Below are 19,258 nucleotides of genomic sequence, written 5' to 3' on the forward strand. Positions count from 1 at the left end.
GTGTCACCGCGGAGGCTAGGCGGGATGAGGGGGGCGATAGACCCCCGGTATCAGGCCGTAACCTGGGCACGGCCGACAGCCGGTGGCCTTTGCGCCTCCACTCCACCAAGCCTGGGGACACCAGCGAATGGACGGTGAGGTCCGGGACCGTCCCCCCGCCCAGCGCGGCCGCTGCGGAACAGCCCGGTGCGGCCGGTGCGGCACTCGCTGCCTCTCCCCGTGCTCCCCCCCGCGGCTTCTTGGTGGTACCGCCCGGCGCGCCTCGCTCCCATAGTCCGGCCCCGGGGCGGCTCCCCCCGCGTCCCCCAATGGTTCGTCCCGCCCTTGCCTGCGCAGTGGTTCCGTCCCGCAGCGGCGCTGCCGCCGGCGGCCCGTTCGTGACCCGGCGGTGTTCCCGCAGCACTTCCGGGGCGCGGGGGGTTCCGCCGTGCCTCCCGCTACCCCTGCCCGGTTATGCGAGCGCCGGCGCCGCCTCTTTGCGTGAGTGCCAGGGGACGGAGGGCCTGGGGCGGCCCCGGGGCCTGCTTGGGCTGAGCGGAGCACGGCGGGAGCCCGGCCGAGGCGGCGGCGAGCCGGAGGTGCGCGGAGCGGCCGTCCCCTCGCCGCGGCGGGCCTGCAGCTCCGGCGGGCAGCCGCCTCGCCGCGCTCCGGGCGGTGTTCGGTTACCCGTGTTCCTATAAACGCGCTTATTTACTGACTTATGCTCCGGCTCATCGCGACCCGGCGGTGGCGGAAGGTGCGGAGGCGCTGCGGAGGGGCCGCCGCGGCTCGGCCCGGCCTTGTGCGGGGCATTCCAGGCTCTCCGGGCCCGGACTCTTCAGGGCAGCGGTCCCGCGGGGCAGGAGGCGGCCGAGCAGGCGGGGAGGGCTCCCTGCTGGGGGGCGGTGCGGGTCAGGGTTTCATAAACAAACCCCAATATTTCCGGCCCGGCCCCGTCCCGTTGCCTTCTGTGCGGTGCAGCCCTGAGTGCGTTCAGAGAAGTTTTGAGCTCTTGAGGCTTCTGCTGGCGCTTAGAAAGGAGATTTTCATACAGATTTGGTTTTAAATCCGCGTTGGCTTCTTGCAGGAGCGTGGTTAGGCTTAAAAACTTAGCCTTGAGGGACCTGCCTTGCGTCCTGATGGGTGTTGCAGCTCTAGCCAGGTGGGGTTGGGCTCTGCTGCCAGGCAGCCAGCAGCAGGAGAAGGGGACACAGCCTGAAGCTGTGCCAGGGCAGGTCTAGGCTGGATGTTGTTAGGAAGTTGTTGTCAGAGAGAGTGATTGGCATTGGAATGGGCTGCCCAGGGAGGTGGTGGAGTGGCCGTGGCTGGAGGTGTTGCAGCCAAGCCTGGCTGGGGCACTTAGTGCCATGGTCTGGTTGGTTGGGCAGGGCTGGGTGCTAGGTTGGGCTGGCTGAGCTTGGAGCTCTCTCCCAGCCTGCTTGGTTCTAATGACTGGTGTCCCATGTTTGCTAGCAGAGAGTGTGCTTTTTGTCCTTTAGTGCCTGGTTTTCCTGTTGGCTGTTCCTTGCCCACGGCAGTGAGGCTGGAACTCGATGATCTTTAAGGGCCCTTCCAACCCTAACCATTCAGTGGATGCACTGTTGATGCCTTGCAGAGGTGTTCAGTACTTCTTGAAGCTCTTGATGTGCACAGGAGGTTTGTGGGTTGGGTTTATTGTTGGCTGGGTTTTTTCTTCTCGTTGGCACTGTGTTGATGTTTGAGGTTTGGGTTTGGGTTTTGTTTATTCCAACTGTGCCCATCAGCAGGGGGGAAAGTTGTGGTGGAAGAGGGGAATGGTGCTGGGAGAGAGCTCAGCAGCAAAGGTGACTCCTCCTAGGAGAAGCAGCTTGGTAAAGAGTGAGCAGGGTGTGCATGTTGGAGAAGGTTTGTTTCCCAGCTAGAAACAGAGCTGCTGGCTTCAGGGAGTTGCAGACTGGGAGTTTCCTTGGAATGAAGAGGTGCCAAGGCCCAGCTGCTCCTCTGGCTGAGGAGCCACACATCAAAAAAGCCCTCTGCAGTTCCCATGCATCACTTTCTCTTACAGACTGCCCAAAGAGCTCAAAGCCAGCTCTGGGCAAGCTTTGCTGGACAGTTTGTTGGTCCTGGAATTTACAGTGACTAAATTTAGGGCAAAGGTAGGATGTGGAAAAGACAAATGCTTCCCTTCCTACCCAGGGGTTCATTTTTTGTGCCTTATTTGGTAGGTTCTTAGTCATTTCCTTGATGTAAATCATGACATGGGCAGTTCTGATAGTGGTGGTGAAGAGTTAATCTCTTTGTAACTTAGACACTGGAAAGTTGGATCTAAATTTAGATTTTGAAGGCTTTTTTTTTTTAAAGCTCTCAGTGCATGCAGGGTTGGCACTGGGCTGGAGGAGTCTCCTGTTCATCTGAATGCTTTTCTCTGCCCAGTTCCTTTTGCTTTTACCTTTGGAATGTGGTGGTGGCAGTTAAAAGTCACACCGTACCCAGATGCCTTCCAGCTGACTGCAACCATGGCTTCTGTGACTCCTGTTTGCTTTGCTTTCAGTGTGGCATGTCAAATTGGAAGCAAACCCAAATTTTGGTGGTGGTTTTATTTGGTTTTGGGTTGTTGTGGTGTTTTTTTTTTGCCCACAGGGCACTGAATTGTTTTGGTTTGCTTCCCCCCCCCCCCCCAAAACAACCAAACAAACACCATCACACCAAATAAATCCAAGAGTCCCAGCATGGTGGGGGGGGTTGGAAGGGACCTCTGGAGATCATCCACTCCAACCCCCTGCTAAAGCATCCAGGGGGGAGAAAAATGTCCTTGATGAAGCTGAAGGGGTCATTTAGGCCATCAAGTCACAAATGAATCAGAGCAGCATAGAATGGCTCAAGCAGGGCACCCACAGCAGCTTGCCCAGCAGCACAGTGCCCAGGGGGGGTTGGAAGCTCTCCACACAAGCAGACTCCACAACCTCTCTGGGCAGCCTGCTCCAGGCCTCCAGCACCCTCACACCAAACTACTTTCTCCTGCTGCTCACAGGGAACCTCCTGGGTGCCACTTTGTGCCCAGTGCCCCTTGTGCTGGCCCTGGGCACCACTGAGCAGAGGCTGGCCCCAGGCTCTTGCTCCCCACAGCTCCTTTAGCTGTTGCTGAGCATTGCTCAGCTGCCCTCTGGGGCTGCTCTTCTGCAGGCTCTCAGCCCCAGGGCTCTCAGCCTTTGCTCCTCCCAGAGCTGCTCCAGGCCCCTCAGCAGCTTTGCAGCCTCCCCTGGGCTCTCCCCAGCAGTTCCCTGTCCTCTTGAATTGGGGAGCCCAGAACTGCACACAGTACTCCCAATGTGGCCTGACCATGGCAGAGTACTGGTGAAGGAGAACCTCCCTTGCCCTGCTGCCCACACTCTTCTTCATACACCCCATGAGACCATTGGCTTCTTGGCCACAAGAGGCAGCTGAGGCAGCTGTGCCAAGGAGAAGTGAAAGGTGGTGTGTTTGCATATTTAGCAGACATAAGTTTAGGTCTAAGCACTGTTTGGAACATGACTGCTCAATAACTGCCCATGAAATTGGATCAACATTCAGCCCCCCCTGGGAGACGGTCCAGCTGACCTCTTTTCTTTGCTTCTGCATCCTCCTGAATGTCTCCCCAGGCAGACTGCTGTGAAAGCCTTGGCTGGCAAGCTCTTGTGTTTCTCAAAAGCAGAAGTTCCTGTGAGAATCCCTGTTGAGTAGCTCTTCTGTTTCTAAAAGTGAGGAAGACCTGGAGGAAGCTGCAGGGGATCGCTTGGAGAGGGAAATCTGTGTGGCTGGAGGAGTTGCTTGCTGTTGTAGGCAGCTCTGTTGGCTTCAGGTCACAGTAAGATGGAGCCTGAATGTGTTTGGAGCCTGCTGCCCCTCAGATGGTTAGGAACCTGTCTTCTAGCTGGGGCACAGAGTACACTGAAATACTTTCAGTAGTGTCTTGGGGCTGAGAGCCTGCAGAAGAGCAGCCCCAGAGGGCAGCTGAGCAATGCTCAGCAACAGCTAAAGGAGCTGTGGGGAGCAAGAGCCTGGGGCCAGCCTCTGCTCAGTGGTGCCCAGGGACAGCACAAGGGGCACTGGGCACAAAGTGGCACCCAGGAGGCTGCACCTGAGCAGGAGGAGAAAGTAGTTTGGTGTGAGGGTGCTGGAGGCCTGGAGCAGGCTGCCCAGAGAGGTTGTGGAGTCTGCTTGTGTGGAGAGCTTCCAACCCCCCCTGGGCACTGTGCTGCTGGGCAAGCTGCTGTGGGTGCCCTGCTTTGGCAGGGGGCTGGACTGGATGATCTCCAGAGGTTCTCTGAGGCCTTGCTGGGCTCCAGTCCCTTTGCAAAGCTGCTGTTTCTGGTGCTACTACAGCTCAGCTGGTTGCTCAGGTGTTATGGAAGGACCAAAGTCTTGCTGGATCTGCATTTGCTTTGGAGGAAACTCTGAATGTTCGCTGCTCTTAAAGCCAGCAGAAACCCACAGTGCACATCTACCTTGAAGAAAGTGCTTTTAATTGCTCTTCCATGGCTCAGTTAGAATGTCTTGAGGCAGGCTGAGGTAAAAGATGTCATCTGTGCTAGCAGCAGAGCCCTGGTGTGTGGTGTGTGCTGTGGTAGGCACCCAGCTTGCGAGGGACCCAGGGGCTGGGGAAAGTGCTGGTGCGTGTCCTGTGGTCAGACATCTGCCACACACACTGGGTCTGGGGTTTAAGGTTTGATTGATACGTTGTGAGGGTCTGTTAAAGGAGAATTTGAGAACAGGGGGCTACCAGGGGGCAGTCTGGGGACCAAGAGTGACTCCTCTGGCTCAAAGAGGCTGATGGTGTGCAGGTGAAGGAACTGCCTCGGGCGCTGAAAGGGACCTTGGCGACAGCACTGATGCCTCACGTTGGCAGTACTGAATCCAAAGACATCAACACACACCAGGTTTACTTTTGGGGTCCTCACTCCAAGAAGAACATTGAGGGGCTGGGGAAGGACCAGAGAAAGGCAGCAAAAGTGGGGAAGGCTCTGGAGAAGGGGGCTGGGGAGGAGCAGCTGAGGGAGCTGGGGGTGTGCAGTGTGGAGAAGAGGAGGCTGAGGGCAGAGCTCATTGCTCTCTGCAGCTCCCTGTGAAGAGAGGCTGCAGTGAGCTGAGGGTTGGGCTCTGCTCCCTGGTCTTAGGTGATATTAGAATGAGAGGAAATAATCTCAAGTTGCCCTAGGGGAGGTTTAGGATGGATATGAGAAGAAACTTCTTGATTGAAAGGGTTCTCAAAGCCTGGTGTAGGCTGCCCAGGGAGGTGGTTGAATCTCCATCCCTGGAGGTGTTTGAGAGATGCAGAGATGTGGTGCTGAGGGCCATGGGTTAGCCTGAGCCTTGGCAGAGTTAGAGACTGGTTGAACTGGGTGATCTTGAAAGGCTTTTCTAACTACAAGACTTCTCTCTTCTCTGGCCACCTCGTCCTGCTTCTGCACCTGCGTTTGTGGGTTGCCATGTCCTGCATCACTCTGCACTGAGCGTTTGGAGTGGGGGGTGGATAAGAGGCTGGGAGGTCTGAGAGCTGCTGCCCAAGGGCTGTACATCACAGGAAGCCTTGGTTAGAGCAGGGGTGGGGGAAGCAGGTCATTAGCTCCTGAAAACAGCTGTAGGTGCTTCAGTCAAGATGCCTTCGGGCTGTTTTGGCTTTGAGTCTGGATTTTTGTGTTGCAGAAGGGCTTAGTTAAGCTTGGCCCCAGAGGAATGACTCCAATCTCTCTTCACCAAGCTTCTTGTTTACAGAATAACAACAAGAATGCTTTCTGCTTGCTTTCTGTCTCCTGGTTCAAGCTTGGGGGGGGGGTGTATGATGAGTACTGGGCTTTGGTGCAGCTGGGGGAGCCGTGGAGTGGATGCTGAAGGTTTCACAGTGCTCATTTGTTTGAAACATCTCCCACAGTGGGGAAAAAAAGTCCCAACAACTTGGAAATGCTGCTTATTGTTCTTAAAAGTAGGAGAATAAGCTCCCAGGAGCATCAAGAAGAGTGTGGCCAGCAGGTCAGGGGAGATTCTCCTTCCTCTCTAGTCTGCCCTGATGGGACCATACCTGCAGTACACTGTCCAGTTTTGGGCTCCTCAGTTCAAGAGAGACAGGGACCTGCTGGAAAATGGCTAGTGGAGGCTGTGAGGATGCTGAAGGTACTGGAACATCTCTGCTGTGAGGCCAGGCTGAGAGCCCTGGGGCTGGTTAGTCTGGAGAAGAGAAGGCTGAGAGGGGATCTGCTCAGTGTCTATGCATATCTGAGGGGTGGGTGGCAAGAAGAATGTGCCAGGGTCTTTGTGTCCTGGGATAGAATGAGGAGCAATGGGTGTGAGCTGGAACCCAGGAGCTTCCACTTCAACATGAGCAGAAACATCTGACAGCCTGCTGGGAAGCCTCTCTGCTCCCACAGCCTGCCCAGGCAGGAGAGGTTCAGGCAGAGCATCTCAGCACACCAGCTACATTCCTGCTACCCACATCTGCAGCAGGACTGGCACTGCCCAGCCATGGCACTGGCACTGCTGTTCTCTGCCTGTGACACCACCACAGGATCTGCTCTGCTGCTGCAGCTCCCTGAGCTTTGGGGGAGGATAGGATTATACAAGTGAGTTTCTCTTTGAATAATTCATCCCCACTGCTGAAACTCCAATCATTCCTGGTGTTCCAGCCCTTTCAAACTGCATGATAGAGCCAGTGGCTTCTGATGAGTCTGCACCTTTCCAGCCAGCAGCACTTGTTTTGGAGCAATCTTCTGTTAAACTTCTAGCTGAATCTCTGCCTTTTAAACCTCCACTGAGGCAGGATGCTTAGTGGTGGCAGGAGAAATCCTTTACCTGGGTGAACTCTTGGTGCTGTTGAACTTCAGTCTTTCCTCCCTCTTTTTTTCCCCCCTCCCCTACCCCTGCCTTGAGCATTGCAGACTCCTTTTGCTGTTTAGCCTGCTCTGGCCAAAATAACCCAGCCCTTTTAAGTGCAGAGCTGTGCAGTGTGGCTCAGAAAAGGGAGTGGTGCATGTAAAGATAGACATGAGGAGCACTTGAGTACAGCAGCATGTTTTGTGCCCAAAATTCTTCACATGTGTAAGATCTGGAGTGCAGAGCAAGGAGAGAGAACCCAGTGGAAGCTCCTGCAGCACATCTGAGGTCCCTTCCAGCCTCTGGCATTCTGATCTTGTGATGTGTGGCAGAATCTACTACCTTTGAGATCCCTTCCAGCCCCTGGCATTCTGTGATCTTGTGATGTGTGGCACAATCTACCACATCTGAGGTCCCTTCCAGCCCCTGGCATTCTGTGATCTTGTGATGTGTGGCAGAATCTACCACATTTGAGATCTCTTAGCTCCAAACCATTCCCCCTTGGCCTGGCTCCAGACACCCTCAGGAGAAATCTCTCTGCAGCCTTCCTGCAGGATTCCCTCAGGCCTGGAAGGCAGCTTTGAGGTCCCCCTGATAGTCCACAGGACAGTTCTGGTGTTTGTGGGTTTTCCACTCCTGTTTTCAGTGGGGAGTTCTGGTTGTACCTTCCCTGGCACCCAGAAGCCCAAACTAAAGCTGGATCTTTGTGCCAAGCTGAGACTCACAAGCAGCTGCTTCCATCTGGTGAAACTTCCTTCAGTGATGACCTGGTGGGCACCTGTGACTCTAGGTTCTGGAGTCTCTTTCTCTAGAGATGTTCAGAACCCACCTGGTTGTGTTCCTGTGTGACCTGCCCTAGGTGATCCTGCTCTGGCAGGGGGGTTGGACTGGATCATCTCTGAAGGTCCCTTCCAACCCCTGGCAGTCTGTGGCCTGAGGAGCCTTTGCTGTAGAGTTGTGTCCCTTCCACCATTCACCTGCCCAGGGACTCACTGGGTACTCTTGGCCAGTTTGGGGCCTGCTCTGCTGCTGCAGGTGGAACAGCAGCAGCACCTCACTGACGTCTGCCTTCTTGCAGGGAGCAGCTTCCTGATGTCCTGCCATGGATGATGACAGTCAGGATGAACTCATCAACAAGAATGCTGCACTAGGCAAGGGCAAAAGGCAGAGTCTTGCACTCCTCAGTGAAACAGGTAAGGGTGAAACAGGTAAGGGCAGCCTTGCTGCAGGCAGACATTTCCAGTCCTAGGTTGAAGAACCTCTTGCTTTAACCTCCAAAGAGAAGTGTTTTGTGACTGTTTGGTTTATCCCTGAGGTTTTTGGTTTGTTTTGCTTCCTAAATCTGCTGGCATGCTTCTCCTGAGCTTCTCCCAACAGGCAGCTCAGCATCATGGAGGAGCTGTGGGGTTTCATTATGTGCAGGAGCTGTGCTGTATCCTCCACTGGGTTGCCTTTCTGTCTGCAGCCTTCTCTTCTCTTTCCTTCCTCAGAAAGCAATGGTGGAAATAGCTGTGAGTCAGAAGATGATACTGGAAGTGAGGAGGAAGAAGGTGACACTGAGGAAGAAGGAGGTGAGGAGGACAAGGAAGAAAGTGAAGATGAAGAATTAGAAGGTAGGTCTCTTGGTGTGCATTAACAGGCTTTTTATTGGTAACTGGGGGAAGAGTGGGATGGAAGCTGAGCCTCCAGAAATTAGCCAGGAAATGAGAATCCAAGCACAGATCCAGGCTGGGGGAAGAGTGGCTGCAGGAGAAGGCCTTGGGGGTGTCAGTTGGTGCCAGAGTGCCCAGCAGCCAGCACTGGTGGCTGGCAGCCCAGAGCCAGCTGTGTGCTGGCTGCAGCCAGGGCAGGGAGAGCAGCAGCACAGGGAGGGGATTCTGCCCCTCCAATCTGCTCTGCTCACACCTCACCTGCAGCACTGCCTCCAGCTCTGGGAACCCAGCACAAGAAGCACCTGGAGCTGCTGGAGAGGCTCCAGAGGAGGCCACAGAGATGATCAGAGAGTGGAGAGCCTCTGCTGTGGGGCCAAGCTGGGAGAGTTGATTTCCTGCAGGTTCCCTTCAGGAAAGGCAGGCAGCTCTCAGGTGCCCCTGGAGCCTTCTCCTCTGCAGGCTGCACACCCCAGCTCCCTCAGCATCCCAGTCAGGACATCCACAGCCTCCCTGGGCAACCTGAGCCAATGTGTCCTCGTCCTCACCCTCCAGAATTTCTTCCTCATCTCCAGTCTCAACCTCCCTCTCAATCTCTCTCTCTCACTGTTTAAGATTGCGAAGACGATGAGGAAGAGGAGGATGAAACTGAGGCCTCTGGTGGGGGTCTGAGTGATCCTCTGAAATTAGAGGCAGGTGTAAATGGAGTGAGCATCTCCTCTGATGAGGATGGTGAGAACTGCCCCATTTGCCTCAACACCTTCAGGGATCAGGCTGTTGGCACTCCCGAGAGCTGCTCCCATTACTTCTGCTTGGATTGCATCGTGGAGTGGTCTAAGGTGAGCAATTTGGTCCCCGCTTGTCCTGTGGCCTTCTGGTGTGCTCTGCTCTCTCTCTGCCCTCTGCTTGTGCTGATCTGCTGGCCTGGGAGCAGAGCACCTGCCTGGCTGTATTGGCTTGCTTAAGCTTTTTTTGCACAGACCTTGCTCCCTGCTTTGGCAGCTGTGGGTCTGTCTGTCTTGTCCCTGTCCCCTGAGAGCTGCAATATCACACCAAGTGTGTTTCTAGGTGTCTAAAAGACACCAGTGAGTTCGTGTCTGTGTGTTTGCTTCTCTTTCTTCTGTCTGGTTGAGCTCTGAATGACTGCTGGACTGGGCTCTGTTGCATATAGAAACGTTTAAACACAGAAAGGATAGAAAAGGACACTGACAGTGGGCTCTGAATTCAGCTTTTAGCCAGAGGTCTCTTTGTCACCTAGCTGGGTAGCTTCACAGATTGCATTAGGTTGGAAGGGGACCCTCAAAGGTCATCTCATCTACCTCCTTGCAGTCAGCAGAGACACCTCTCCTAATCATAACCCAGGATTGCAACACAGCTTTACTCTGCATGCAGCAGCAGTGGGAATTCAGTGTCAGGAGATAGCAGCACATCACTTCCTGAGCATATTTGTGAGCCATTCCCAGCTGCTCTTTGGTCCATCAAAAAGCAAATGGCCTTAACCAGGGCATCCCTGTTGAGGCCCCATCCCTGGACTTAGTCAAGGTCAGCTTGACAAGGCTCTGAGCAAGCTGATCTAGTGGAGGATGCCCCTGCTGACTGCAGAGGGATTAGACTGGCTGACCTCTGGAGGTCACTTCCAACCCAACTCCTTCTGAGCACTCACTCAAGGGAGTGTTTGAAAGAACTTTTCTGTTGCCTTGACAGTTGGATAATGATAAATGACTGAAGTACAAGAAATGCTCCTCTCAAAAAGCAGGTTTGCTGAGCCAGGATCTTGTTGGCAAAGCAGAGAAATCAGACCCAAGTGCTTAAAGTACCAATGGTTGTTAAAGTGATTGCTGCATTAGTGCTTATTCCATCAGTAATTGAGGGTTTCCTTGTTAAAACCTGAACCAAAAGAGGTGTTTTGAATGGGGAATAGGCTTGTCTTCATTGAAACATGGTTGGTTGTACCCAGGTCTGGCTGGGCCCACAGCTGAGTCTGGTTGTTTTTCCTTCCTAGAATGCCAACTCCTGCCCAGTGGATCGAATCCTCTTCAAGAACATTAACATCCGGGCACATTTTGGGGGCAAAGTCTTAAAAAAGGTAAGGCCACCAGTGCTGGCTGCTGGGCACTCTGGCACCAGCTGACACCCCCAAGGCCTTCTCCTGCAGGCTGCTCCCAGCCACTCCTCCCCCAGCCTGGATCTGTGCTGCGGGTTGCCCTGCCCCAGCCTCAGAACCTTACACTTGGCCTTGTTGAACTATGTGAGTTGGCTGAGTTCAGCTCTCCAGTCTGTCCAGGTCCCTCTGGGTGTATCCATTTCCTCTGGGTGGATCCTGTCCCTCTGGATAGATCCCTTCCCTCCAGCCTGTCAGTCAGGCCACACAGCTTGGTGCCACTTGGGTTCCTTCTGGTTTAACTGTTGCTGCAGCTGCCCCTAATCATAGAATCAACCAGGTTGGAAGAGACCTCCAAGATCATCCAGTCCAACCTACTGAGCAAGTGCCATGTTCTCCATAATATCTGAATCCCTCTTTTCTTCAGATCCCTGTTGAGAACACGAAGACTCAGGGTACTGATGGAGAGGATGATCCTACCTTCTGTGAGGTGTGTGGCAGAAGTGACCGAGAGGATCGCCTGCTGCTGTGCGATGGCTGTGACGCAGGGTAAGAAGGGTTGAGATCCATGTAGCACCTGCAGAGTGGGCTGCTCTTTGGGCTTCAGGATTCATCTGGGCTGTGGCTGGCCCTTGCTGCTCTCCTCACACTCATCACGTGGCCAGACCTGTGTCTGTGTCCTCAGAATGTGGTGGGTCCTTTCCTGCTCATACAGCAGCAGATGTGCGGAGTCCTGCAGGCAATGAGGCTGGAGACCACCAGAGGAGATGAGCTTCAGGTGGTGAAGATCCCTTAGGAATGGATCCAGAGGAGGCCACAAAGATGATTAGAAGGTTGTAGCCTTCCTGTGAAAGGCTGGCAGAGTTGGGGCTGTGCAGCCTGGAGAAGAGAAGGCTGCAGGCAGAGCTCAGAGCTGCACTTTGGTACCTGCAGGGGAGCTGCAGGCAGGCTGGGGAGGGACTGTTCAGAAGGGGCTGTGGGGATAGGCTGAGGGCAATGGTTTGGAAGTGGAGCAGGGCAGAGGTAGGTTGGAGCTGAGGAGGAAGCTGTGCAGAGTGAGGGTGGGCAGAGGCTGGCCCAGGCTGGCCCAGGCTGCCCAGGGCTGTGCTTGAGGCCCCATCCCTGGAGCCATTGAAGCTGAGCCTTGCTGTGTGCCTGTGCAGCCTGCTCTGGCTGGAGGTGTCCCTGCTGCCTGCAGGGGGTTGGGCAGGATGCCCTTGGAGGGTTCCTTCCATCCCAGTGGATTCTGTGATTCCATGAGGTTCTTTCCCTCTTCCACATGACTCTGGGTAGCTGGTGTGGAGGTTCTCCAGTGTCCAAAGTTTTAGGGCTGGAATTCTTAGCTTATCAAATAGATCAGAACATGACTGCAGAACTCTCAGAGGCAATTGGGGAAGTATGGAATTAAATTCTTGCTGCAATTCTTTTTGTTATGTCTTTGGCTGAACCTAGCAATAATACTTGTCAGAAAGCTGCTTTGGGGAGATGATCTCATTCCTGGTAGCTGGCAATTGGAGAGTAAAACTTCTCCTTTCCCAGAGAAGGAAAATTCTTTGCTCTTCTAATGATTTCTTGCAAACATCATTCTTCCAGCCTCTCCTTAAGCCTGTGAAAGTGTCACATCTCATCTGCCATGCTGTGCTTTGATACGAGGAGAGCAGCACATTCCAGCCTGTCCTGACAATGTGTTTTAGTAGAAGCACAATATTAGGGGGGAGTGAGGGGGTGACAGTTCAGCTGTGTTAAGAGTTCATCACAGAGTGGTTGGGTGACAGCCTTGAAAGACACAATCTGAAGCTGGGGTGATGTGTGGAGGGCAGATTCACAGCCGTGGTGTCTGCTTGTGGTAGGGATAGATACATGGGATCACAGAATGGGTTGAGTGGGAAAGGGACTTTAAAGCTCATCCAGTTCCAGCCTCCTGCTGTGGGCAGGGACACCTCCCAGTTGCCCAGGTTGCCTCATCCAGCCTGGCCTTCAACACCTCCAGGGAGGTTGTGGAGCACAGAAGTGATCTATGATCACATTCTGTGCTTCTGTGCTCCATAACCTCCCTGGGCAGCCTGTGCCAGTGTCTCCCCACCCTCACTGCCAACAATTTCTTCCTCTTCTCCACTCTCCCCTCTCCCAGCTCAAAGCCATTGTCCCTTATCCTTTCCAAAGTCCCTCCCCAGCTCTCCTGAAGCCCCTTCAGCTACTGGAAGGTTGCTGTATGATCTTTGTGGAGCCTTCTCTTCTCCAGGCTCAACAGCCCCAACTCTCCCAGCACATTTCCTGCAGCTTGGGTTCCAGTGCCAAACAATGAAGCATTTCTTGTTCATAGAATCACAGGATGTGTTGGCTTGGAAGGGACCTTAAAGTTCATCCAGTTCCAACCCCTGCCATGGGCAGTGACACCTCCCACTAGCCCAAGTTGCCTCATCCAGCCTGATCTTCAATACCTCCAGAGAGGCTGTGGGTCACAGAATCACAGAACCAGTAGCCCAGGTCATTCAAGGCCTCATCCCACCTGGCCTTGAACACCTTCAGGCAGGGAGCATCCACAACCTGGGCAACCTGAGCTTTTTGGGGCCATCCAGCATGGCAGAATCTTAGTCTCTGGAGATGGGCAGCAGCAGATGCATAGTTTCAAGCTTCAGATATTGTGGCCACTTTCTGCAGCAGGTGGGTGGAGGTCTAAGCCTCTTCTCTCAGCAAAGAGCACGTTGTCTCATTTTTGTTACACTCTTCTTTCCTCAAGCTACCACATGGAATGCCTTAACCCACCCCTGAGTGAAGTCCCTGTAGATGAGTGGTTTTGTCCAGCCTGTGCCCCCATGGGTGGCAGTGCCGCTGCAGGTAAGAGCTTTGTGGTCTCCCCTGCAGCCTCTTCCTGAGGAGACTGGTGTGAAGCACGTGCTGTTTGGAAGAGATGCTGCTTTATCTGGTCCAGATAATGAGTGTGGTGTGGTGGAAATTCTCTCCTGAGCCTCACGAGCTGACCTGAGCTCTAGACTGATAAGAGGATCCTGTTTATTGAGGTCTTCACCTCCTTTACAACCTGTCCAGCTGCTTCCTGTAAACATTCTCTAACCCTCCCAAGGCAACCTTTGCTCTTCCTGCACCTTAGTGCAGCTGTGTTGTCTCACCTTTAGTAGTGCTCTAAGCTCAAGCTGCTAAGGTAGCAGCAATTTCTGTTAGCTGTGGTATCAGCAAATGGTCTGAAGTGGTCATGTGCCAACTATCGACCCAACACCACCATGGCCATTGAAGAGATCCTTCTGCACTTGGTTGGTGCTTAGTGGGGTCTGCACTTGGCTGGTGCTTAGTGGGGTCTGCACTTGGCTGGTGCTTAGTGGGGTCTGCACTTGGCTGGTGCTTAGTGGGGTCTGCACTTGGCTGGTGCTTAGTGGGGTCTGCACTTGGCTGGTGCTTAGTGGGGTCTGCACTTGGCTGGTGCTTAGTGGGGTCTGCACTTGGCTGGTGCTTAGTGGGGTCTGCACTTGGCTGGTGCTTAGTGGGGTCTGCACTTGGCTGGTGCTTAGTGGGGTCTGCACTTGGCTGGTGCTTAGTGGGGTCTGCACTTGGCTGGTGCTTAGTGGGGTCTGCACTTGGCTGGTGCTTAGTGGGGTCTGCACTTGGCTGGTGCTTAGTAGAGAAGCCCTGGACCATTTCTGCAGTGCCTAAAGTACAGCAGAGTCCTGGAGTCATGGACTCAAGCTGTGCCAGGGCAGGTTCAGGCTGGATGTTAGGAAGGAGTTCTTCCCAGCAAGAGTGAATGGGCTGCCTGGGGAGGTGGTGGAGTCTCCATCCCTGGAGGTGTTTAAGAGGAGGCTGAGTGAGGCACTTAGTGCCATGGGTTAGTTAATTAGAAGGTGTTAGGTGTTAGGTTGGACTCGATGATCCTAGAGGTCTTTTCCAACCTGGTTGATTCTGTGATCATTGACTCCAAGCACCAACCCAGCCCCACTATGGCCATCAGAGTGCCATGGCCACACCTTTCTGGAGCACCTCCAGGCATGAGGACTCCACCACCTCCCTGGGCAGCCTGTACCAAGCCCTGACCACTCCTACAGCAAAAGAATTGTTCCTCATCTCCAGCCTAGCCCTCCCTTGGCACAGCTTCAGGCCAGTTCTTCTCCTTCCGTCACCTGAGACCAGGCAGCAGAGCCCAACCCCAGCTCACTGCAGCCTCCTCTCAGGGAGCTGCAGAGAGCAATGAGCTCTGCCCTCAGCCTCCTCTTCTCCACACTGCACACCCCCAGCTCCCTCAGCTGCTGCTTCCCAGCCCTCTTCTCCAGACCCTTCCCCACCTTTGCTGCCCTTCTCTGGACCTATTTCAGCCCCTCAGTGTCCTTCTGGGAGTGAGGGGCCCCAAACTGACCCCAGCGCTCAAGCTGTGGCCTCACCAGCACTCAGTACAGGTGCACCATCCCTGCCCTGCTGCTGCTGGCCACACCATTGCTGATCCAGGCCAGGCTGCTGGTGCCCTTCTTGCCCACCTGGGCACAGCCTGGCTCATCTCCAGCTGCTGTCACCCAGCTCCCCCAGCTCAGTCTCTGCTAGGCAATTTCCAGCCACTCTGCACCCAGCATGGAGCCTTCCTGGAGTGGTTGTGAGGGGTCAAGACCCAGCTCTTGGCCTTGTTGAATCTCATCCCAAGGATCCACCTTGGCCAGATCTGTCTGCATAGCCTCATGCCCCTCCAGCAGATCACCACTGCCACCCAGTTCAGTGCCATCTACAAACTGGGTTGCCTGAAGGAAGGGCATCCTGGCGGCTTGGCTGCTGTGGCGCCTGTGTGCACGCAGGCAGCTGAGCTGGGCTCTTCCCGTTCCAGATGCGGACCAGGTGAGCGAGGAGGAGGTTGCTGCCCTCGTGGCCGATGTGGTTCCCAGCAGCAGCAGGCTGCGGCCGCAGGCGCGCACCAGAGCCATCGCCAGGACGCGGCAGAGCGAGCGGGTCCGCGCCAACGTCAACCGCAACCGCATCAGCACCGCGCGCCAGATCCAGGTACGGGCAGGGCCGGTGGCTGTGGAGTCCTTTTTGAGCTGAGATGCAAAACATAGAATCACAGAAGGGTTTGGGTTGGAAGGGACCTTAAAGGTCTCCCAGTTCCAACCTGCCTGCCATGGGCAGGGACACCTCCCACCAGCACAGGTTGCTCGTGGTCGCATCCAACCTGGCCTTGATCACCTCCGGGCTTGGAGCCTCCACAACTTCTCTGGGCAACCTGTCCTGGTGCCTCACCATCCTCCTGGGGAAGAATTGCTTCCTACTGTCCAGTCTAAATCCAGCTTCATCCAGTTTGAAGCCATTGTCCCTTGTCCTGTCACTTCCATGTCTCTGTACAAAGTCTCACCCCAGCTCTCCTGGAGCCTCCTTCAGATACTGGAAGGCTACTCTAAGGTCTCCCTGCAGCCTTCTCTTCTCCAGGCTGCACAGCCTCAACTCTCTCAGCCTGGCTTCTCCTAGCATTGCTGTGGCCTCCTCTGGCCCTGCTCCAGCAGGTCCCTGTCTGTGCTGTGCTGAGGACTCCAGAGCTGCCCCAGCACTGCAGGGAGGGTCTCAGCAGAGCACAGCAGAGGGGCAGAATCCCCTCTAGCCCAAACCACTCTGGGAATGTGTGCTCTGGAGGGAGACTCACAGCTGACAGCACATTCCCTGAGGCATGGGTTTGCAGTGCTGCTTCTGGCCATATTCCACAGGTAACTCTGACCTAGGGAGTGAGGAGTCTGAGCAAAGACACCTGGCCTGGGATGGCTTTTTGCTCTTTTCCCCTTGTACTTTTGTGTGTGTGAGGAGCCAGAGGTCAGCTCTGTGGCTTGGGGAAATGTCTTAAGTGAACTTTTTTTTGCTGAGGGAACATCCATCTTGGATTATTGCCACGTAAGGGGTCAGAATTCAGCTGCCCAAAGCTTGTGATAGCAAGGGAGGGTGAAGAGCAGGGCCCTGCTCTCCTTCAGATGCCAGTCAGGAGGTGAGGAAGGTGCACATCTCCAGCCCATTTCTCCCCCTTGTGCAGCTCTAACTGCCTTGTTGCTGACCTTTAGGTGCCTGTAACCATGTCACTTCTGCTCCCCCACCAGCATGTGCCGAGGTACCTGATGTCCTCTCTGCTGGATGAAACCATCGAGGCTGTTGTAGCAGGCCTCAACACTGCTGTCTACCAGAGGCCTCTCACCCCACGGGCTCCTGCCAGGCAGAAGAGGAAAACAGGTAAGAGCCTTGGACATCTCCTCTGGGTCCCATCTGAAGGAACAGCAGCTGTGGGAAGTTAGGGTTGAGTCATTCCAGACTTGAGATCAGCTGTGTGCTGTCTTTTCTGCTCTCCAGCAGTGCACCACAGCCATTTGGTTCTTCCTCTCTGCCCAGAAGTATCTTGGGCCACAAAGACACTCAACAGGGCTGGAGAACCTCCCTATGGGAACAGGCTGGGAGAGTTGGGGCTGTGCAGCCTGGAGAAGAGAAGGCTTCAGGGAGACCTCAGAGCAGCTTTCCAGTAGCTGAAGGGGCTCCAGGATTGCTGGGGAGGGACTTTGGACAAGGGCTAGGAGTGCCAGGATGAGCAACAATGGCTTTGAGCTGGGAGAGGGAGAGTGGAGATGAGGAAGAAATTGTTGGCAGTGAGGGTGGGGAGAGACTGGCACAGGTTGCCCAGGGAGGTTCTGTGATCCACAACCTCCCTGGAGGTGTTCAAGGCCAGGTTGGATGAGGCAAGCTGTGCTGGTGGGAGGTGTCCCTGCCCAGGGCAAGGGTTTTGGAACTGGCTGATCTTTAATGTCCCTTCCAACCCAACCCATTCTGTGATTCTAGGAATCCTGAAGTAAATTCCAATGATTTCACTTCTCTTGCTCTGCTGTGGCCTTGCTGCAGTCCACTCTGGGTCCTTTGGAGCTGCTTGGTGTGCTGCTGGAGTAGGAAAAGGGGAGTCGAGGGTAAAATGCAGTGGCAGCACTTAGCCAGCTGCTTGGTTGTCTTTTATCCCACCAGGTAGGAGGAAGAAAGCAGGGAAGAAAAGAACTCAGAGCAAATCTGCTGGGAAGAAGAGTTCAGGGACACAACAGAGGAGACGCAAGCGTGTGGTAAAGAAGAGGAGGGGGAAGAAGATGAGAGTGAGATCACTTGTGAGTTTCTGCCACTGTCCCTGTCTGCCCTTGGCAGCCATCCCTAAAAGCTCCCTAACCTGGGACTCAGGAGAGAGTGATGAGAGCAGAGCCTTAATGGAGAGCTGCATGCGGGATGTGTGCAGTGTCCTTCAGAAAGGTGGATGTGGAAATGAGTTGCAACTCTGAGTCCAGAGAAGGCAACAAAGGTGACCTGAGGATGGGAGAACAGAGTGGGAGAGTTGGGGCTGTTCAGCCTGGAGAAGAGAAGGCTCCAGGGAGACCTTAGAGCAGCCTCCCAGTACCTAAAGGGGCTCCAGGAGAGCTGGGAAGGGACATTTGGCAAGAACTGAGTGTGTCAGGATGAGGGACCGTGGCTTTGAGCTGGAGGGGAGATTGCATCCTGCAGGGGCAGGGCGTAAGGCAGTGTCCCTCTGCAGGGACAGGAGGTGATGGGATGTCCCTGTGTGGGGACAGGAGGTGATGGGATGTCCCTGTGTGGGGACAGGAGGTGATGGGATGTCCCTGTGTGGGGACAGGAGGTGATGGGATGTCCCTCTGTGGGGACAGGAGGTGATGGGATGTCCCTGTGTGGGGACAGGAGGTGATGGGATGTCCCTCTGTGGGGACAGGAGGTGATGGGATGTCCCTCTGTGGGGACAGGAGGTGATGGGATGTCTCTGTGTGGGGACAGGAGGTGACGGGATGTCCCTGTGCGGGCACGGCAGTGACGGGATGCCCTGTGCGGGCACGGCAGTGACGGGATGCCCTGTGCGGGCACGGCAGTGACGGGATGTCCCTGTGCGGGCACGGCAGTGATGGGATGGCCCTGTGGGCACGGCAGTGACGGGATGTCCCTGTGCGGGCACGGCAGTGACGGGATGTACCTGTGGGCACGGCAGTGACGGGATGTCCCTGTGGGCACGGCAGTGACGGGATGTCCCTGTGCGGGCACGGCAGTGACGGGATGTCCCTGTGCGGGCACGGCAGTGACGGGATGTCCCTGTGCGGGCACGGCAGTGACGGGATGTCCCTGTGCGGGCACGGCAGTGATGGGATGTCCCTGTGGGCACGGCAGTGACGGGATGTCCCTGTGCGGGCACGGCAGTGACGGGATGTCCCTGTGCGGGCACGGCAGTGACGGGATGTCCCTGTGCGGGCACGGCAGTGACGGGATGTCCCTGTGCGGGCACGGCAGTGACGGGATGTCCCTGTGGGCACGGCAGTGACGGGATGTCCCTGTGTGGGCACGGCAGTGACGGGATGTCCCTGTGTGGGCACGGCAGTGACGGGATGTCCCTGTGTGGGCACGGCAGTGACGGGATGCCCTGTGCGGGCACGGCAGTGACGGGATGTCTCTGTGCAGGAGGTGCCGACTCGCTCCCGCATCGCCCGGGCGCTGGGGCTGCGCAAGGCTGCCCGCGGGGGCTCGCTGCCTGCCATCGCCAGAGCCACCGAGCCCTCGCTGGGCGTGATGAGAGCAGACATTGGCACAGCTTCCCTCTCCATCTTTGGGGACCCCTATGAGCTGGATCCTTACGAAAGGTCAGGTGTCTCTGGGGACTTCACAGGTGGGGACACCGAGATGAGCAAAGGGCTGGAGAACCTCTGCTGTGGGGACA

At 55.4% G+C, this 19,258-nt stretch overlaps 1 protein-coding gene across 2 annotated transcripts in view; it reads left to right on the plus strand.

Annotated features, from left to right (window-relative positions):
• The first annotated feature begins 371 nt into the window (after nt 1-371).
• Nucleotides 372-19,258, plus strand: part of PHRF1 (PHD and ring finger domains 1) — a 33,973-nt gene continuing 15,086 nt past the window's right edge. The window contains exons 1-11 of one of the 2 annotated variants that reach the window (XM_064163119.1): nt 372-480; nt 7,880-7,994; nt 8,292-8,414; nt 9,066-9,289; nt 10,453-10,536; nt 10,979-11,100; nt 13,292-13,389; nt 15,371-15,543; nt 16,620-16,749; nt 17,524-17,657; nt 19,003-19,181. In XM_064163119.1, coding sequence (XP_064019189.1) covers nt 7,904-7,994; nt 8,292-8,414; nt 9,066-9,289; nt 10,453-10,536; nt 10,979-11,100; nt 13,292-13,389; nt 15,371-15,543; nt 16,620-16,749; nt 17,524-17,657; nt 19,003-19,181 — 1,358 coding nt within the window. In that variant the 5' untranslated portion in view covers nt 372-480; nt 7,880-7,903. Of the gene's footprint in view, nt 481-7,879; nt 7,995-8,291; nt 8,415-9,065; nt 9,290-10,452; nt 10,537-10,978; nt 11,101-13,291; nt 13,390-15,370; nt 15,544-16,619; nt 16,750-17,523; nt 17,658-19,002; nt 19,182-19,258 lie in introns of those variants that run through there. The other variant, XM_064163118.1, reaches the window with a different exon arrangement.

The sequence above is a fragment of the Pogoniulus pusillus genome, chromosome 24 (assembly GCF_015220805.1).
Source record: "Pogoniulus pusillus isolate bPogPus1 chromosome 24, bPogPus1.pri, whole genome shotgun sequence".
Classification (NCBI taxonomy): Eukaryota; Metazoa; Chordata; class Aves; order Piciformes; family Lybiidae; genus Pogoniulus; species Pogoniulus pusillus.